General features: G+C 40.0%; 2 protein-coding genes across 2 annotated transcripts in view; one reads left to right on the plus strand and one right to left on the minus strand.

Moving 5' to 3' along the window:
* The window catches only part of LOC149039319 (uncharacterized), a 167,393-nt gene that overhangs the window by 10,837 nt on the left and 135,643 nt on the right, over positions 1-20,913 (plus strand). The window lies entirely within an intron of this gene.
* On the minus strand, positions 165-19,599 carry LOC113664594 (polycystin family receptor for egg jelly). The gene is made up of 18 exons (XM_089185246.1): positions 18,781-19,599; positions 17,661-18,362; positions 17,270-17,454; positions 15,020-16,833; positions 13,283-14,743; positions 12,547-12,815; positions 11,552-11,868; positions 10,927-11,148; positions 10,376-10,501; positions 9,698-9,809; positions 9,459-9,556; positions 9,141-9,182; positions 8,020-8,268; positions 6,713-7,303; positions 6,168-6,398; positions 4,267-5,844; positions 3,554-3,716; positions 165-2,970 (listed from the first exon to the last, which is right to left on the minus strand). The coding sequence occupies exons 1-18, from the start codon at positions 18,821-18,823 to the stop codon at positions 680-682; spliced, it is 10,494 nt and encodes a 3,497-aa protein (XP_089041372.1). The 5' UTR covers positions 18,824-19,599; the 3' UTR covers positions 165-679.

The raw sequence follows: 20,913 nt of genomic DNA on the forward strand, positions 1-20,913 counted from the left end.
TCAAATGTGAGCGCAGTTCTAGCAGCTATGCCCTTCCCACTGAGTAAAAAGCGTTTCTAATTCAACGCGTAGGTCGCCAATTGGTATCATTTAAAATTAGCACTTACAAATTTGAAGCTTGCAAAGTTAAGGAAAAAACAGTGTCGTCAAAAATTCGAGAAAAGTGATTTAATTTATACTTTATTGTTCTTTTTCGTAAATGTGTATAAACATGAGCATGTCCCCGTAACGACGAGAAGCTTAAATGGTTACCGAGTCAAACCTGTTAAACTACTACTTGTGGTTAAAGACATCAGCTTAACATTTTTCTTGCTAAATTCATATCATCTACAGGGATGTGTCAGACATTTTCAACCATTAAGTATTAAGAAACTTGTTGGCTCGTGCATTTTTTTTTTCAATTTAAAGATATATTTCGTATCTTCTATTTGTTATTTCGGCTAATGCTGGGGGCGCTATTCTATGGTGTTTAGTGGTTCATTTTGTTCGCTGAACCCTTGAACTTGTTGAACATGTGTATTTAACTCTCTGATTTAGACATAAACATATTTGATGATAATGCGTTAGGTAATTGTTAACCGGTTAGTCCAAAGAGAAGTATTCGAGCAAATCGAAACCAAGCTATCGATCGTTGAAGTCTCTAAACGATATGATTACGCTGCAAGAAGCATGAATATGTTTAGGCCTCGCTTTCTCTCCTTTTTGAAACAATCTCTTCTTCTCCTTTTGTAGTATAGTCTTCATTTCCTCTGCACCCAGATTCTTTGTTGTCATTTTCCACGTATACTATGGTGTTGTTCCCAGTACTTCTCCCAGGAGCCCATGCTGTAATGCTTTGCCAAGTAGGAGAGGTATTTCCCACTGCACTCTGTGGTGAACTATTTTGGAAGACATCATCCTCCATCTCGTCTTCACTGCTTTGCGATCTGACCTCTGCAATAATACCTTGGGTTTCTTCGAGCTGCTCCGGTCTTGCGGAAGAAGTAATTTCCAGGGATGCCACGCTTTTCATTACGCTATCGTCCACTTCCCTGCTGTAGGCGACGTCTTGCGTACCTTGGAACATGCCTGTGACGGAGACTCCCCTCAACGAAAGAGCACTATTTACCACGGGTGTATTGAAAGGTTGATACTGCGATGTATAGTTTTCAAGATGTTCTTCCAACAACTCAAGTTCCTCTTCCCACTGCTCCTCGATTTCTTTCTCATCCTCCTCCTCTTCGTCAGATTCCCTCTCACTGTGTTCGGACATGTCCTGTGAGCCGTGCTCCTGTGAGCCTTGCTCCTGTGAGCCTTGCTCCTGTGAGCCTTGCATTTCTTGCACTGTTAACACATGTTCATTAAGAATGTCTTGAGAAGCTTGCGAGATCACCTCTTCCGGTTCCTCATGAACAGACACCAGACTCCCACTCATGACTGAAGCAACCGCAGACTCAATCCTCTTTTTCAACCTTGAGGTAGCAATCATCCTGTCCAATTCGTTCTCGGAACATTTTTCAATAACGTTGTTCATAGCCTCAATCCCGTCGCACAAGTCGTTCTCCAGGATTTCAGCATCCGAGTTTAGAACGAGTGACACAACTTTGCTCTTCTTTCTTGACCATAGGTCAGGTTGAAACCATTTTATTTGGCGCACATCTTCGTCACACAAATTTCGCATAAAGTACATAGTAGTGTCAGCTTTCTCTTCTATCGTTTCTACCTTCTTTTCCAAATCGCTCTTGGGCCAATTATACTCCGGTCGAATAGGTGGTTCAACGAACATTCCAACTAGAGCTTTCATGCGGTTGGAAATAAATTGCAAGATTTCGTATTCGTTGGTTTGTTTATCCGAATCAAGGCGAACTTCGTTGAAGCTGTCACAAAGAATACCAATAAACATGTTTATAAGTATGAACTGGAACACAACCATGAAAGTGAAGAAGACTGCTGGACCAATCACAGCATTAACAGCCACCAAATCATAGAACTCAAAGTTTCCCAGTACCATGGACATCAAAGATACCATGCATCTTATGAAGGAGCGATACTCTTCAAGTGCAGAACCGAATACGAGGTAAACTAGGAAGCAATAGGCCAAAAATATCACCATGAACATTATCATAAAGCTGGCAAGCTTGCTGGCGCTGGTTTTAATTGTCATGGATAACACGGAGATCTTCCGATTAAATCTCAATAAGCGAAGAAACTTGAGGTTCAACAGCAAAACGACGAATGCGACCATGGCATTAACTCCTTCGTTTAAGAGCACCACGTACTGGAAACTGACAAATTTCGAGGGATCGTCTCGCACCTTTCCAACAGTTGAAGTTAGAAAAACAAGTCGCATAAAATAGAGTACCAGAGACGCCACAGAAAGGGACGTTATTGCAATATCGACAATGTTCCAGACATTTTTCCAAAAGGACTTTTTCTGTCTCCACAGCCTCTTGCCATCTCTCAGGATCCAGTTTAAAAGCAAAAATGCAAATATGACCTCACAAGCCATGAGGGCAGCTGAAAAATTCCCAATGTACCTGTAAACGCGAATTGTTTGGACGTTGACGAAAGGTTGCCCACCACCAGTGGGTAATTCTTCGTAAAGCAAAGTCGCCACGCAGAGAAGATTAATATTCACATTGTAGATGCTTAGTTCAGTAAATAGTGCTCTAGTGTATCTGTCAATCCAGTTGCTAGTCTCCAATTTTTTAAGCTCGCCATAAACAGCGTCTCCATCAGGCCCAAGCTCAAAGATAAAGCCTCCTCCTCTATACGAAGCCATTTTCCCCAAGTATGGAAAACTATTGGCTTCCAAAGTGCTTTGATACTGCCAAGGAGAGATTTGTTTTGTTTCTTTACCTTTTTCGAGTTTGGTCTTGTTCTGAGGTGACCAGCCTTGCAGGAAGTCATTCATTTCCTCGTTTGACCAAGAATAATAATCGTTACATTCTGTTATAAACGTTGTGAAAACCAGTGGAACTTTGCATGTATCTGAGAAGAGAACGCAATAAAACTTCCTTCGTTTTAAAAGACCCTCATATTATACCGTGCTTCAGTCTATTGAGGGATTTTAGGCTTAGATTACGATGGAGGAGCTTTGTGATAACAAGTTTTATTTCCCGGCGAAGATCACGTGTTGGGAATGCTTTCGGGTATTATTTATGTTCCTTGCATATAAGTATGAGCGGAGGGCGAAAGACAAAATGAATGGCAACCTGGAATTTCGAACGATCTTGTTACAATATGCGAGAAGATGGGCCACATGTTAGGATCTCGAATCAAGGTTTATGACGCCAATTCAAACGGGACTAAGGGCGTTGCATTTCCGGGTGTCTCTGCTTCATTACGTATCTCTCATCCAGCCCTGAATCAACACCTCAACTTAGAGTATAAGAATGGTTTACAGTCATTTATGATGATATGACCTTTGCAAAAAACTAGGGACGAGGCTTTTTAGTTGAAGTTTCAGTTACAGTTAACATATCATATTCAATTTTTATGTTTATTGCCTTTTTTAAATCGCCTCTTCAGTTTAGAAATGATATAAAAAAAAAAAGCAAAGAGAAATCTTTACCCTTTTTAATCCTTAGTTGTCGAACGCGACCAAGCCCCAGCACGTTCGAAACTTCTCCGCTCTTTATTATGCCCATATAAGGGTAGTCGACTGATGAGCTCGAGGGAAAAAGACTGTCAGCTAGGTTTTCCACCCAGTGCCAAAAAGCTTCTTGCCTCGTCAACTGGAAAATAAACGAATGAAAGTAGTTAAATCTTCTATTTCATCATACTGCCAAATGGTTGCCAGAATTATATCCTAGGCCCAGAGGAACAACATAATTTTAACTAGGAATTTGAAGCCTCGCAATTGGGCATATATTCATCTAACCTTACATCATGGAACTGCTTGTTCCATAAAAGAATTCCTGTATTTTACGTCAACGACAAGCGTCGTTGATAAGTTATATCAGCTTGGCTGGATTTAAGACTTCAGTATATGGGTAAATTTAGGCAGGTTAAAACTAACGAATTAGTAGCTAACCATCTCTCTCTATCTATGTCTATCTCTCATTTGGTTTCTGCTGAGGTAAACTTACAATGAATGTTAAAACACTGAGAAAGGTTCATCTCACTCACTTAATTAGTAAGTAAACCGTTTCCTAGCCTGTTTTTTGTCAAGTCGAACGATATATCTTGAAAGAAAACGAGGATGATTTTCGTGAATCATACTGATACGGTCACTCGAGTATACTTTATAGAAATAAGTTGTAATAATAACAGTAAATTCCTCACCCCGTTAAATGATACGATATTTGAATCACTGGTACCCAAGACGTTTTTTACTTCTTCAGTCATTGCAAATGATCTGTTATCGTGGTTGCCATAAGCAACGACCAGCACAACGCAGACCACCAAAATATGTGTGACGATCTCTTTAATGATTGCTTTCATTTCACATTGTTTTAATCTTAGCTTTCTTGCAGCTTCCAACTTCTTTGCGTCCGGCGGTTTGCTTTGTAGACCGATCTTACGTGGTTCCTTCTCTGCGTCACCCTCGATAAACTCTTCGTCAGTGTTCAATACAGGATCCAGTACATTTTCTTGTTCCTGTTCCTCCTCTTTATTGGGATCCTTTATAATCAACGCAAAGAACGCTGCCAAAAGAAGCACTTTGAACGGTTGTATAACGATGATGGACTGAAAGAACGAAACTAACATTGATGTGAGCCACTTGTCTGATTTTTCCTTCCCAAACTGGAAGCCGTACAGCATACAGAAGAACCCGCACGTTAGCGAAGAAGTGGCCACTAACAGATAATTAATGTAAATGCACCAATGTGGAAACAAGAACTTCTTCTTCGCTTTTTTCGTGTTATCATCGTCATCATCCCTACTGAAAATTTTCAATAATGTCTTCCAATTCAGGTCCTTCTTCTTGGGATTGTCACTCTCCTCAGGGCAAGTAATCTCTGCCATTTGTAAGTTACTGCTAATCACGTCTCTTGCACGGCTTTCAGACGTTGAAGCTGCTTTTACAGGAAAGTCTTGGTAACCCATTGTTGGGCTTGAAGAGCTCACTTCTTCTACAACCTCTTCATACTTTTTTGACTTTGAGTTTTCCTCCTTTGGTTTAAGCTTACGAAATATCGTCACAATGATCAAGTTCACTGGCAGCACCACAAAACTGCTTTGCACGCCAATCATTACCTGTCTCACGCTAAAAATAAATGGTCCAATATATATCGATTGACTTGCGGCTGAGTCGTCATCCGCACCGACTTGGTAGAACATCAAGTTTGCCAACATTGTGCTTAACAGTAATGAGAGGCAACAAGACAATCGCTGCACTCGAGTGAAAGTGCTCTTTGGTGGGCGTGTAAACACTGATAACCAAAGATGTCCGTCTAGGAGATTTTTTCTGGTAGCATTCACAAATAAGATGTTAAATCTGGTCAGTTCCTGTTTGGTTGCCAAGTTAAGCTTTCGATCGACTGCACCATCGCCTTCCTCGACAGCAAGCCATCGATCACAAATAAACCACCACTTTGAGTCGGTCTGTAAGTCCCTGATAAGCACGCGAAATAAATACCAGGCAGGCGACCTTCCAGCATTGTTATGCCAAATGTGTATTTCTTTGATAGTGCCAAGGGACTGAGGAACAGTTAACAGAAACTGATCGATTTCCCCTCGCCCGAATTTCGGACGCTTCGGATCCTTCAACATCCTGGGCTCGCTGTCTCCCAGAGTGCCAAACAGCTGGATGAACACGTCTGCAGTTGTTCTCGACTTTTGTTGAAAACCAGTCTGTAGAGTGATCTCATAGCCATACGTATCTCTAGGATCATTGGACAATAGGGGAGTGACTCCAACCTAAGGAAACAAACGAGCAGTTTTCAATGGAGTCAATGGAAAAGAAGTGAAAGGGTAAATGTATTTAATCGTACTAACTCAGGGAATACTCACGCAGAAATTGCTTCGTTCAAAGAAAGTGGTGCTAGTTTTAAGGTGAGACCCCCTTTTTATATAATTTATAAGAAAATGATCACAATGAGGGAAAGTCTTTGTCCAAGTGCAAGTCAAGCTTGAGAATAATGACTACAAAGTTTATTAAAACGTCACTAATGGATTTCAATCAATAGAAAGCAATACATTTTCAGATATGTTCCCGAAAACTTCATTTCTGCAGGCAATACCTTTTGTAAGTCTTTCTTGTCTTTCCATCTTGCCCAGATCGCTCCAATAAAATACAAGCCAAATATAGTGATAACTGTGGCAAAGACTGTGGGATTTGATGCAATATCGGTAAAACCCTTCAAAGCCGAGTCAAAGTCTATAGGATTTGGAGCCACCAAGAAGCCTCCGCCAAAATTTGTCAAGTGAGTACAGAGGCACTCTGTAGAGGAGTAGGTGGTTTTTGGTCCAACCTAATACAAGAGATAATTGTTAAAAAATTAAGTAGAAACTTTTAAATTTCTTGAAGTCGAGAAAAAAAAATTATAATACGGGAAGAATAGGAAAAATGGTATAACGGTTACTGAGAAAAATGGCTGAGGGAAAAGGGGGCAACATTGGTTCAACAAAAGGAGACAAAAAACCTGTTTTAAGTGTATGTGTTGTATTTATGAAAATCAAAATTAATGATCCATTGTTGCTGAGACGACGAAGAAGTGTTTGGGTAATTTTTGTTAAGTTTATATTTGAGAATAAGGAGCCATCGCATCAATGATTGCTAACTTACTTCACAGCCGGATGCTTTCCACAGTTCTTCTTTCTCGTCCCAAAAGTTGCATGATGAGACAAAGGTGAACAAAGTGTAGTTCAGTTCTGTCCGACATTTCTCGTCCTTCTTGGATTCTTCATGGAGAGTCGCATAAAGGCCCAGATAATATTCCCCAGTGTCAGAGGCCGATTTTTTCAATTGATAATTTGAAACAGAAAATGAAAAACTCTCGGCCTCTTTGGGAGGCACACTCATGGTCCAATTGAAATCAAACGTGTCTGTTGTCGGCTTCTTATTTTTACGAAGGAAGATCCCGAAATCGTGGGAACAGTTAACAGCACTGGGCTGTATCACAGCGTTCATTGCATAAGTGGGATCGTCAATGTTCAATTTATGTGTTTTCATCGTGTTCTCTTCTATGGTGAAATTCCCTGGTTCGGGTGAATCGCCGGCACCATCACGTGGTATCGTGATAGCGATTGGATCCTGCAGACGAGTCACGTTGATTGGCGTCCCATGGCAGTCCTCAAACTTGAGTCCAAGGCAGTTGCTCTTTACGCCAGATGATGAGTTATCCCAGATGAAAGGGTTATCTTTAGCGTTAAGACCCTTAAAAGATATAATCACTATTAGAAAATCGTTCCTTCGATTTGCAAAATCTTTCTTTCAATCGCAGTGCTACGGATGTGAATATGATAAACAACATTAGTGACACGAAAGGATCCTCACAGGCTGTTAAGCAAAGTTCAGGTGATGAAACTCAGGCTTTGATCGACTTGGCTTGAACTCGTAATTTTTAGAAAGCGGTTTTTGCGTTACTTTCCACTGAGTCAGGATGCAAAATGCTGGCCGCAAAGGCATTTTAGGTCAGATTATAGCATGGTGGATGGGATATTTGACCCAGGACTGGTTGATGATTAATTTCTCCAAACAGGTAGACTATAGACAAATTAATTTCGGTAGAAGAAGCCTGAAACAAAAACAAAATTCATGCTTCGACAGCGCTATCACTAAACACAGGACAGTCACGAAGCTACGTTTTTGGCAACGAGTGAAGCAGACTATACATCGTACACAAACCCCCTTTGGCATAAAGTTCGCGAATACAGTAGAGAGATGCAACGCCTGTTTCTGTACGAGTTGCGCACTATCGCATTGTTTATTATTGTTATAAGTTTTGAAGAGAATGAAACTCTAATAGAAATGGGCTGAAGTGGAGAATAGTTACCAAACATTTATACATGTAGATTTTACCTCAAAGGGGACTATGAAAGTTTAAGAAAACTAAGGTAACATAATTTTTTTCATTATAACTATCTCTGTACCTTCGCTACGATGTAACAGTCTTTATCCCGCAAGATGTCAACAATGTCTTTAGAAGAGGGCAAAACAAAGGATCCTTCACCGATTGAAAAGCTTGAGCCCGCGAGCCTTTCGGTGCTAACTTTCGAAACTAGCGCAGTCATGCGCTCACTTTCTAGCAGTTGAGGTTCTTGATCGGGCATTTCAAATTCAACGATCATGTCTAAGATGTTGTCCAGGGTTTTCATCGCAGACGTAGTCACGGCACGCGCCTAAAAAATCATGAGAAAATGATATTTTTAACAAGAGACTGTCCGTACTTAGCTCGGTATGGGAAAAACCGTAGCTCATAATGCCGGCTACATCCTGAAAACAGATCAATTTGTAGGCTCAAACAATTAAACAAACTTATAAATGGATAAACATTGAATAAGCGGGGCAAGATTTGTAAAGAAGGCAACGATTAGATATAATTTGGTTGAAGCACTTGTTCTGTCAACAGAGAAGTCCTTCCGCAGTTTCCGGATATAATTTGGAATTTAGGTTTTTTAAGCAATTGCGCATCGAGGAACCAGAAGAAAATTCCAAAACTCGACTTACTCTGGCGAATTTTTTGAAATTTGACCCAGACCACATCGGTGGGAGAAAAGGGCTGAGATCATCGGGCTAGAATTCCTCCTTCAGGCCCGTACTTGTTGATATTGATGAGAGATATAAGGGAGTTTAAGAAACGACGATAGCGACTCCGTGGACAACGTCGGTTAAAAAATGAACTCATATTTTACCTGCGAATCTCGCGATACTGTAAAGTCATATAGTTTGTTTCTCGCTGCCAAACCATCTTGAAACTAAACATGGAATACAGCGTTAAATAAGAAACAGAAATTTAGAAAACTAGCCGTCGTCCTTCACGTTCTTCAGACAGCGCCAAGTTTGATCATTTTACGTCGTTGCTTAGCAGAGGATGCCATGAAATTTATAACGCACGTGCACAGCTCAGTAAAGCTTTTGTCTAGTGACGTTCCCTTTGCCGTCACCGTCTTGGTTTTCTTTAACTCCCTATTATTAATGATGCTGTCCAACATGTGGCGCAAATTAAAATAAGTGATGATTTTTATTTTGATCTGAAAAATATGTTACTCACATTTTTCTTAATTTCCTTGCTGTCTTGATGCAGATTATCCATCTTGAAAGAAAAGAAGGGTTTCAAAGATAGTATCGTTATGCTGATGAGTTCACAGTCTCGGTAAAAGAGACTGGTGTGTTTAATCACGCCCAGCGTAACAAATCTTTCCGAGACGTTTTTACGATTTGTGATGTTGAGTTATCATCATTGTAATCACTGTTATTACTACCGTTATCGTTATCGTTATTAACGAAAATAGTGGTAATAAAAAGAATGCAATTATCCTCAGTATTATTTCTGCCATCGAGATCTTTGTGATTAAAATTTGATAATTACCTCTTCTTCAGTTGTCTTTGATTGCTCCTTGTCCTTTAACTGCGTCATCTGCAGGGTATTCCTGTCTTGCTCATATTTCGAGGATCCAAACAAGTTTCCTGTTCATGAAATATATACGATTTGTTTAAACTTTGGAAAACCAGTTCTTAAAGGTGCAATGATAAGGGTCTTTTTCATTTTTCTAACCTATAGGAATAGTAAATATTCAACTAAGGGAAGAAGGAATGGCTTGTACGCACCTAAGTTTTCCATTACTCCAGCGCTGATTGATTTTATTGTCTCTAGCGAATCAGCGTTTTTCTTCGTTGAGAGAGTAGCTACAGTTTTTGAGAGGATACTCAAGGCACTCGACTACAAAGGATGTAGAAAAATTAGTTAATAAGAAAAGATGTGGATATATATTCACTAAGACGTCGGTTGGTAATCAAACGCTTACAAATTACGTTATTGAATACAAGAAAAAAAAGGCAAAAATTAAGACAGCAACATGACGAAAGGTATGTTTGAACCAGAATTTACAGACTTACTGACTTGGCTATACGTTTCAACCAGTAATTTAAAAACTTGGTAAAGGGGTTGTTTAAAGAGGGATACTCCACATCATTTATACAACAATTTTTACCGCAAGGGAACCCACACAATCCTATAAACTTCAGCCCGTTGTAAGGTAACCCCTTTTTGGAAGGCTCTCCCATATATCGTCATCAACGAACACACTGGCCTGACTACCGAATGATCAACCAGTTTCCTAAACGACCAGCAGATCGACGACGTGGAAGTACTTACGAATTCATTCGGTTTTCATGCAATATTTCTTAACATCAGCAAATTCAAAACTCCAAAACAAGAACGTTAGAAGCAACTTGATATGATGTAAGCACTTCCGATCAAGTGACTTCAGTAAGTCTGCCATTTACCTGCGCTGCACTTGATAACTCTGTGACATCACTGGTGACGGATGACATTGCCTCCAGCACCATTCCTAACGAGTCCAGTGACTCAGGTTCAAGTTGATCAAGAGCTCCGAGCAATTCCTCCTTTATCTAGAATAGATTAAAAACAATTCAAGCTTTAATTGTCATGAGAAATTCTTAGCTTTTCACTTTATCGGTTCAAACATCTAGATACAAATCGCGTTTTTCCAATTCTTAATGAGATTTGCAAGAAGAACACAGATTAAATGTAAAAGATATTTGAGATGCTTCAAAAATGTTGTACAAAGACGTGGTACATCTCCTTGGCAATATCACTTGGCTTGATATAATGTTTTGCATTTTACTCCGGGAAAGAAAGCATGCCCCATGCCGCTGGGGTAAGAATTCTGACGTCTACACTGGTACAATTTATCCTTGATAATTCTCCTTGTTTAAAAGTTACACATGAGGAAAACATCAGCCCCTTTTCATTTTGGAAAATTCAGCTAGGTTTTGACCATCCTGGTAACTATATTCAAACAGAATAAGCGTACCTCCTTACGCTCCTTCTTTGCCTGCAGCTGGCTAAGTTTTCCATCTCCTCCAGTAACATTGTTGTTCTTCTCCTTAGCAGATTGGCTTGCAAGTACTGAGGCAGCCGACATTATGAACTGGGAAACACCTTGTAGGTCCCCTGAGATGCGCATGTTTGTCACCAGACCGTCCTCAGCCATCATGGACTTAAGATCTTGAGCGGACATCGTTGCCTCTCTCACCTGAAATTGTTGGTTGCAAACTAAAATTGAGCTCTCATTGATGTAAATTTGTGGCCTTTTATTAGTTTGTTTGTTCATACTGCTAAAATGTAAGAACTTTCTGGTTTTCCATATGTTTTCTCTTTGGTGAGGGTCGATCACATTCGCGGAGGAAACAAAGCTCCGACGAGAATTGGCCCAATATTTTTGTGGTTAGTCCAGTATTTTCTTACATCAAGGGTTAAATCTTTTCTTAAAAGACAAGACAGACTTAAAAATTCAGTTGGAAACTATTATGATATCATAAAAAGTAATATTTCATCGAGTCTGCTGCAGTAAGAGGAACAATCTTCCTACAACGATAAGTGCCAAACAACAATTAAGAAATCACACAATACTTTTCAATGACTAGCTGTTCACGTACCGTCACTGATAACACTGTTGCGCTGTGACTGTGAAATTTGTCAAAAATATTCACTGTCAAGTAGTATGTGTAATTGTTTTGACGTGGACCTGTTGTCAAAAGCATAGGAGGCAAAGATGCCTCTTTTCCATGATGTAGGAGCGTTCTGCCACGAAAGACTTTATAAACGATCGGCCCATCCATGTCTTTCCACCCTGCACACTTGATATGGAAATAGGTCGTCAGCACCCTTCCCTCTATGGGAGAGATTGTACAACTTCCGTTTCGAGGGGGGACATTTGTTATAAAATGGTGTTCACTTTGACCTTGTTGGCCTTCTACAAAAGAACCATACAACACATCAGTACATTCAAATTTTGCACAGAATTGAATTATTTATGTGTCATCCAAAGATCGTTGACGATTTTCCAACGCAGATTTAGAATTGGAACAATTTGTTGGCAGGATAGTCTCATTAAAAAATAATTTTTTTTCCGCATTTTCATGCTTGAGAAAACAAGTGCATTCACATTGCGTTCTGTAAATCAAACAAACAGTGCAGTTAAACTAAAAAAGTTAAATATATGGTGGTTTTTCGCACATAAAGTGAAACGTCATCACAGCTTTGAATGAGACACCTCATCTTTATCACTTCATCGTTATTTCGTTAGCTATAAAGGGGTAAGTTTCTAAAGAAACTGTGGTGCTGCGTCGGTGGGAGAGTATAGCAGGTAATTTAGTGTTAACAACTGGGTTGAAAACGTAAATTAGCCACCGTAAAGAGTAAAAAAGCTGACGTTTCGAGCGTTAGCCCTTCGTCAGAGCGACGACGAAGGGCTAACGCTCGAAACGTCAGCTTTTTTACTCTTTACGGTGGCTAATTTTCATTTCGTTAGCTAGATCAGCAAGCAACAATTAGACATTTTATTTGCAAAAATGCTGAAATAACTTTTACCCGTGTATGAAAAAAGTTATCAGTTATCAATGAATTCTATATGCGATTTCTGCTCACTCACCTTCACTGCCTGCTAAACATACGAGCCTATATCTCCTACCAACATCCAGACTGTTTTCCTTCAGAACTAAATTTTGTTTAGAACTGTTGGTCAGTGTTTTGGAATCAAGTTCAGGATCAAGTGTCCAGTTGCCTGTGACTTGATCTCTTACGTATAGTTCCCACCTATAAGACACTGAGGTGAAATTTTCTTGGCGGCAGTTGGCACAATTGCTCCTCAAAGACAGCCGATTGTTGGTGTTAACCTTGTAATCGCAGTTTACTTCGCATCTATAACAAAAGGGCTCGTTAAATCTCGTAACGTTTCATACTTGAAGGTTCTGATTAACATGTCATCGAAAATTTTCAAAACAGATGAGATAAAAAGATTAACTGTGGCTGGTGATCGAGAAATATTAACACTTTTAATTTCACTCTGACACGATTTTCTCAACAAAAACAGCATGCTGTAACAATGGACTGCCACGGCGTGAATTCTTGGAAAGAAGAGGCCCCAATCTCATTTCTGCGAAAGAAATGCTATCCAAATATCAAGATCTTTTCCGATTCAAAAAGCCTATGTCACAAACCGTAGGAAGGGTTAACATACAAACAGCTTTATTGGCCAAATATCATGAAACACGAAGGATTTTTTTTTGAGTATTCTAGAACATTACTCTAAAAAGTTAAGCTAATCCAAGTTAAGTTTCATCAGCCAAATGGTACAATAATCATGATAACCACTTGCGGGTACTTACGTTATTGCAATGTCCGGTAAGACTTGCGCAAGAACAGAAAGAGTTTGTTCAAACGAAGCTTCTCGCGCATCTTTTTTGATCACCAGTTTGACAACGTACATTGTGTTCTCCCGAAGCATCCCAGGCGCAATCTTCAAAACGGATGTCGAGTAGTTAAGCCTTGCAGGTCCACTTCCTTCACATCCTTCGTTTCCCAAATGCGAGGAGATTTTTTTAAATGTAACGGCAGGAAGTGTCTCCGCATTCGAGGGAAAATGCTCGGAAAATCGTCTACAATACCAATGAAAGCTAATTCCAGTAAAGTCTCCACGCCCTATATCTGGGTCTTCAGACATGAAGGCATCAACGCTAAACCATCTTTTAGAGCTGACTTTGCGGAACCCTCCACCGTAAAGTACGGCCTTGAGAGCCGCTGGTACAACATTGATATACCCGGTCGCAATGGTATCAATTCCATCGATGAAATATTTCATTTTGGCTGTAAATCGTAAGGTGATAATTCCATATGGAAGTGAACCAAAAGGAATGGTTAAGCTTGGCTTGTTTAAATCCGTTTCGACATCTATGATAGAAAGGTTGTCTTGGAAGTCATTACGCTCCAACCTCCACATAAAGATAGTCTTGTACGTCGCTTGGCAGCTTACCTTCGTTCTCGTGTAGATAATTAGCTCCCTATCTTTCTTGGTATTTGTAGCGCTGCTAATGTTTGTGCCGACACTTAATATTTGAGGACTGGGATAACTGCATTCTTTCTCCACAGTCACAGAGCGATGGGAGATTATCATGGAAGAAACATCGTTCCATCCATGTACTAGAACAACATAAAGACGTGTTTGATTATAAGTATGCTCAAATGTGATATTCTGCATAGAAGCATCCATTGGTTTATCAACACCTGCAGGTGATGCGACAGTGTTGTTGCTTTTATTTCCTAGGAGGATCTTTTGTCCGTCGCCGAAATCAACCTCAATCAGAGTACCCGTTCCTAGTTGAGTCCAGTTCATGAAGAATGTGGTGGGCTCTCCTAAAACTGTTGGCGCGTTGTCTGATATCGCTAAGCCAGCAATGCTTTCCTTTATCGTAACCACTGTGAAATTCCAACTTTCTCCAAATTGATGTATTATTTTAAGTGTGACATTAAATTCTCCTTTCGACACATAGGTGTGTTCTTCCGCGATGCGGTGTGATGTACCATTCCTTTCAAATCCATCCCCAAAGTTAAAAATAAAGAGTGTTACACTCATATTTCCATCATGTTCAGCTTCGAAGAGGACTCGACTTTTAGTAGGAAAGGTATTGTGAGGTAAAGGCGACCTTGATACGGAGTTAGCAGCGGACGATTTTGCATTGACTTTCATGATGGTAATGACTTTCACCACGTCAACGATGACCTCCTTTGACACAAAAGAAGCTAAATTGGATATGTTCACCACTATTTTGTAGACGCCTGCCATAACATATCTGGTAGGAAAAAGGTAAAACAAACCATAAGAATGTATCTGCATAAAAGAATTTAAGGGGACGGTTGTGTCAGATTGATTATCAGCCCAATATAAATAAAAAGAATGCATTAGAACATTATCCTTTCTCGTAAATTCTTAAGCTATAATTGCTTTGTTCATTTATACTAATGCATTCCTAATTAGACTGAAAAAATTCACCCCAATATCTCGATCTATGACTAGTTGTTGTATTCGTCAGAGATCTAAAGAACTCTATCGTTTTTAACATTGTCACCTGTGAGAAATTTCGAGTTCTCCAGAAAATTCCAGTCTCTCACTAGTCTCTCCATCGCCAAACGAACATATCAGAGTTGCATTAGTTGCTACAATTCGGTCCTGCTTCACGGTAATGTTAATAATGCCAGGTAGATGAGGTACTGGACTGTTGGTGTTAATGGAAATGTTTTTGACAGGATGTTGAGCTATCACGGTTCTCTCTTTGACGACCCCCCCAAGTACGTTGCTACAGTTTAAACGTGCTATGAAGACTCCAGGTGTCTGATATATGACCGCGTGAAACAAATCCTCTTTTTCGTTATGGAGTGCTAGAGATACACTTCCTTCGTTGATATTCTTCCACAAAGTTATATCGACACTTGATCCTTTGTCATAACGTAAGACGAAAGTGTAATTTTTTGCCACTTGGACTGCTTCAGTTTCAGATTCCAACTTAAACAATACTCCTGAAATGGGAGTCTCTAAATGAATTTTTACTGAATCGTTGAGGCTTTGTAACAGATTGTACGCACTAATGTTGAGTAAAGAGACACCAGGCCTTAAATCTCCTCTGGGGAACACCACAGTTACACTGAGTCCGTTCGCTGTCTTTTTTCTCTCATTTTCAAGCCAAACTTCATATTTGACATCAGTCCCTTGAGCCACTGAAATGTTTATAACCAATTCATTGTCAGTTGAATGGGTTACCCTTGGTGCGAAGATCTGCAAATCTGCAATTCGAGTTTGGACGGTGATGCTTTGTACTGCCGACGCGGAGGAAAGAGAGTTCCTAACTGTTGCATTGACGCGGTAAACTCCGTTCCTTCCGTATGAGTGGTTTTTAGCGACTGTAAAAGTGTTATTCACGTCAAAGTTGCTTATATTAAAACCTGGAGAATCATCTCCAAAGGAAACATTCAAATGGACAGCAGTACCCCGGCGAATAGTGACTTTGATCGTGAAAGTATCATTAGTGGCGACAACTTCTTCTGCTTGAATGGTGATATTTTCTACTTCACTTAATATAACCAGCCCTTTGCACTCACCGATAGCCACACTAACGTCATTGAAGGCTATAACAGAGATGTCACGGACCCCTGGTGTGGTGCAATTGAGTTTCACAATATTCTCGGACTGATTAATCACTCGGCCATCCCCGGAGTTTATAGTATATCTCACATTTGTTCCGTTGGTGACATTTACTCCGAACACAACTTGACCGACCAAGGCAACCTCAGGTACGTCTATTGAGAGTCCTTGCACTGCACGCTGACACAATATGTTTCCACTTGTCATTTTTGCCATATTGCCAAACTTGTCTGTTACTTCAACAACAAGTTTGTGTGGGCCTATTTCTTCAAGTTTGAATGACACTTCTGAGAGCGCTTTTGGAACAAAATTTGCTCTTAGTGCAAAACTAAGGTTGGAATTGAAGTCTTGGACGCGATTGGTCAGCTTTTGCCCTATCATAACACCATCCTCAATTCCCTCGTATACAAGACATTGCTCTTCCGTAGTTTCCTCAACAAATCCAATTTTACCAAACAAGTCGCTGCTGTACCAGCCAATCATGTCCCCAGGAAGCACTTTTAACTTAGTGATGTTGGTAAAGTCCACAAAGTGATATCCTGCACTCATATTCTGGGCCACGATGACTTCATTGACGATGACAAACTGCAGATTTGCTACTGATCCCAGATTGTTTCTCATCGAACTACATGAAGTAGAGCAACAAGAGCCATAGTCCATAAATAGCTTTTCTGAATTTGAGCAGATGATTCCACTTTTCCAAGAGTATGCTAAAGTTTGTACTTCATCCACACGCCTCAGAATCTAATATTAAAAGTGACAGTACTAGCTTAGCGATAGTTCATCGGTAGTTCTTCATGATTATTCTTAACTAAGATACCAAGTTTCTCGTCGATATTCTGTCGAACCTTTCTCCGTGATTCCTCTTTAGCTCTTTCTTAATGAAAAGGATAATTTTATTCAATTTTGTTATCGCTTATTTCTTGGTAGTCTTGAGAAAGCTCATTATTTCACTCAAACATCTGGAACACAATGGGAATAACTCTCTCTTGGGCAACTGTTTGAAAATTGATTCCATGAAAAGTATTTTAAAACATTAATGAGCCAAGAAACTGGTTATCGAGGAACGTGTTTGTTATTTCAGAGAAGGTACCAATAACATACGTCTTTTAATTCCTCTTGAGTACATTGGGGCAAAATTATCTCATGTATCAACTAATTTATTTTCAACGGAACTTACGAGGACTCGAATCGGACCCGGTTGGATAACATTAAACTCAAGCCCAGCCACATAACCTTCTCCCTGCACACTGTGCTTTGTGAGGATGTAGATCCGTTTCGGCTTGTTTAGTAATTTTTCGAGCATGGTGTTGGGTTCTGGAAAATATCGGGCTACGTCTGCACCGAAACTGCTCATCCGGGTATCTGGTTAAAGATAAAAAGGGAACCGCATCGACAATCGTTTCTTAGGAAGAGACAAAACATTTGATCAAGATAAAGTCATCTTAGCACATAATTTTCGCTATTGGGTCGTTTTTACTTTGAGTTCTCATTATCTCCTAGTGATTTTTTCCTGTTTTAGGTGGTTGTCGGGGGTCTTAGGGAGAGGCGCTCCCTGGCTTAAACCTAACCTGAACATTGATGTAGCGTGATCTCTCTGTTTTCCACAGTAACTTTCCCTGTGACGTTGAGGGCTCGAGCAAGTTTTATTTTGCATTCTACCACTTCTCCATGTGGTACTGCTCTTGGGCACTCCAACTCTGCTTTTGTAAGATTATCAGCGACTTCGACCGACTCTTTGAACGTTAAGGTATTGCCTTTGATGTCTTTGACGATCAAAGAAACTTTGTAATGGCCAGGATTTGTATAGAAGTGTCTCATTTTTGGATCGCAGAAAACGTATTCATTTCCGTCTCCGGATTGGACCGTGAACTTAACCAATCCCATGTTATCACTGTTCACTGAGGCGGTGATGTTGAAACCTTCGCCAATCCTTCTTCTATGATGGGAAAGACTAAATTTCTCCACTTTGACATTTTCTGTTGGAACTCGATAAAAGCGCATAGCAACTTCACTTAAATACCACTTGTCCGAGAAGAATGGTACTAGGCAATCCGTTTGGTTGTCGGTGAGATTTGAGGTAAACTTATTTGAACAGAAACACATGAGTCCTGACTGAATCGCTGAGTAGTTGTAATTCAACTTGGAGCATGTTTTAATACAGATTCTTTCGTCGGTTTCAGTGTAACTTGGGAGTCCAGAGGGGAAGAGTTCTCCTGCGCTCATGTTTACCCAATGGCAACCTAGGTATAGCCTCGTGTAGTTCCTTAAATCTATAAATGAACAGATTATAAAATAGGTCATCAAACTATAGCCGGATGGAACAGTTGGCTTTTCATAGATTGCAGTCAAACAGTAGAACTTGGGGTAACCGAAAAAAGATCCTTTAGAGTGGCAGGTATGAACCAAGGACAACTGGATTAAAATCCACTTACAAAAAGCTGAAGACATTGCGTTTTCATGATACATCAAACAAAGAGGTCACAAAATTTTCAAGGAGAGCTCTCTTCTCATGAGGGAGTTTTATTCAGAGAATATGTTCAAATTCCGCCTTTCGCAAAATTTTAAAGAAATAGGCGCTACCTTAATTAAAGGATCACTTAGAGGAGGGGGGGCTCTCAGCTTGTTAAATAATAACAATGAAATCGTCTTCGATACAGAGAGTAAACTAGTAATTTTTTACAGTCTTACCAACAGCTGACGCAATCATATTTAGATTGTATTTCTTGCGCATTTCACAAAGGCCAGTCGAATACCTTTTCCGTGTTTGTGTTCGATGTTCTGTTGTCTCTCCTAAACGATTAGATTTAAAGCTGGGTTTTCATGAACTATATCTGATGGTATATATGGAAGTAATAAATACTTCAATAACTTAGTCAGCCCTTCACAAAAAAGTCCACTGTTTGACTGAGGACTTGGAAGCTGAGAGAGTTACTTACGTATTACGAATCGAAAATATTCATTGGGCATATTTTGGCTGCAACTGAGATGCACTCATGAAAAGAAAAATTCGAACAGCTTATAACAGGAGTGGAACGTTCTTAAAGACAGAAAAAATGCTTTACTTCACAGGTGTGTGAACTCCTTGGTAACTAGCTTAGTAAACTAGATTTCCATGAAGACTACGAAATTTCAGGTTCTCTTAAAACCTGGTCACTTTGCTTCAACAGTAAGCTTTACAAATCAGAAAAGTGATCTGGGAGCGGTGGAGCGGAAATTTTGGGTGATGTTTCTTCTAGAGACCTAATGTGTCGTCGTTACGTAGAGTTTCTTCGCTAAATCCACGGGCATATTTTTTTGGAATAATTTTCTGGGAATTAATTTTTTCTTTTGCCCTGCCCCTGTCTCCATCACTTTTCCGATGTACTATCCTTCGTTACCGTAAAGCTCAACCCTCAACGATGGACGCCCTTGCCACTCTCTTGGTAGAAAGCGGATGTATTGTGCTTTGATTGGTGGTTGTAGGTCATGATAAACAACCGTGTCTGAGTCATTATTTCCATAGAAAAGCTAAAAGAGTTGGAAGGAAAATGCAATAAAATAATGATTAACATTTAAGTCTTCTTGTCCTTATTTCCTAATGCGGGAAATATTCATTATCTTTTCATAGGCATGCAAAATGCACTCGAGGCTATTTTTCAAACATTATTTACCATCATAAATATAACTCCAGAAAAATACAACAGTTTTTAAGAACAGTTTATCCACAGTTTTCCACCCCTTCAGAGGCGCATCACGAGTTTACAGAGATACACTCCGCTTGACAGCTTTTAAGGTCAGGCGATCCCCGAAGCTTATGGTGGCGTGCGAAGCCTGCGCCAGGAACTTATCAAGTGAAATGAATCAGCTACAGAAACCACCCTGTCAGCTTAACAGAACGCATCAAATAAAATATGTTGCATTCTGAAGGGGATTTTATTAAGGAATTATGCAAGTTGTGTCTCACCTTATCAGTATTTCCGCTGGCTTCCCTGTAGTACTGAAAACTCCCTCCGTCGTTTCTATACTGAAGCTGGTATGTTTTCACCCACATGTCGTTACGACCATTTCGTCCTTGTGTTGCAACACCCATCACAGTGTGGACCTCAAGAAGATTAATCTGTAGCCACTGATTTTCATCAACTGTGTTAGAAGACCAAGCCCCTTGCTTGGGACTATCAGCGTCTTTCAAGTGTAACCTTCCTCGATCAGGTTCGCAGTTATCAAAAGATGAGGAGGCTTTAAGTTGCTCATCGGTGATTGCGCCGCTTTCCATGCCGAGAGATTTGCAATAATTTTCCGATCCATCAGCACCTGTATTTATTTATTAAAGTGTAAGATGTAGTGGACGGTTTCTAACGGTTTTCGACAATCTGAAACGATAAACTTAGTGTAGGATTCTAGAGCTATAGGATTCACACTTTCTGGTTACATATTTGACCCACTCGAACTAAAATTAGGTATGTCCTTCTCCGGTACAGGAGGGAAACGAATGCGTAGAATTAGCTCTAAGCTTGTTTCAAGACCAATTGAATAGTAAATATTTATCTGCTTGTAAGGAATTAAAATATTAAGTTATAGAGGGCTTTATTCGTCTGACCTCATCTCACCGGCACGAGAAGGTTTAAAGAAATTCGAGACAGGTGTGCGAACCTGAGCCGAAGTCGGGGTTTGCATAACGTCCGAGAATTCTCCAACCCTGCCCTCCAGTGATAAGATGTGAATACAAAGTGGTCCCCAATTGCTTAACATACTCTCATCGGCCCACTCTAATCGAGCAATGAGGATGCACGTACTATCCTAAATATTGTCTAGCAAAACATGATGCCGGTAACACGGACGGCA

This window comes from Pocillopora damicornis, chromosome 10 (genome assembly GCF_964200805.1).
Source record: "Pocillopora damicornis chromosome 10, jaPocDami1.2, whole genome shotgun sequence".
Taxonomy (NCBI): domain Eukaryota; kingdom Metazoa; phylum Cnidaria; class Anthozoa; order Scleractinia; family Pocilloporidae; genus Pocillopora; species Pocillopora damicornis.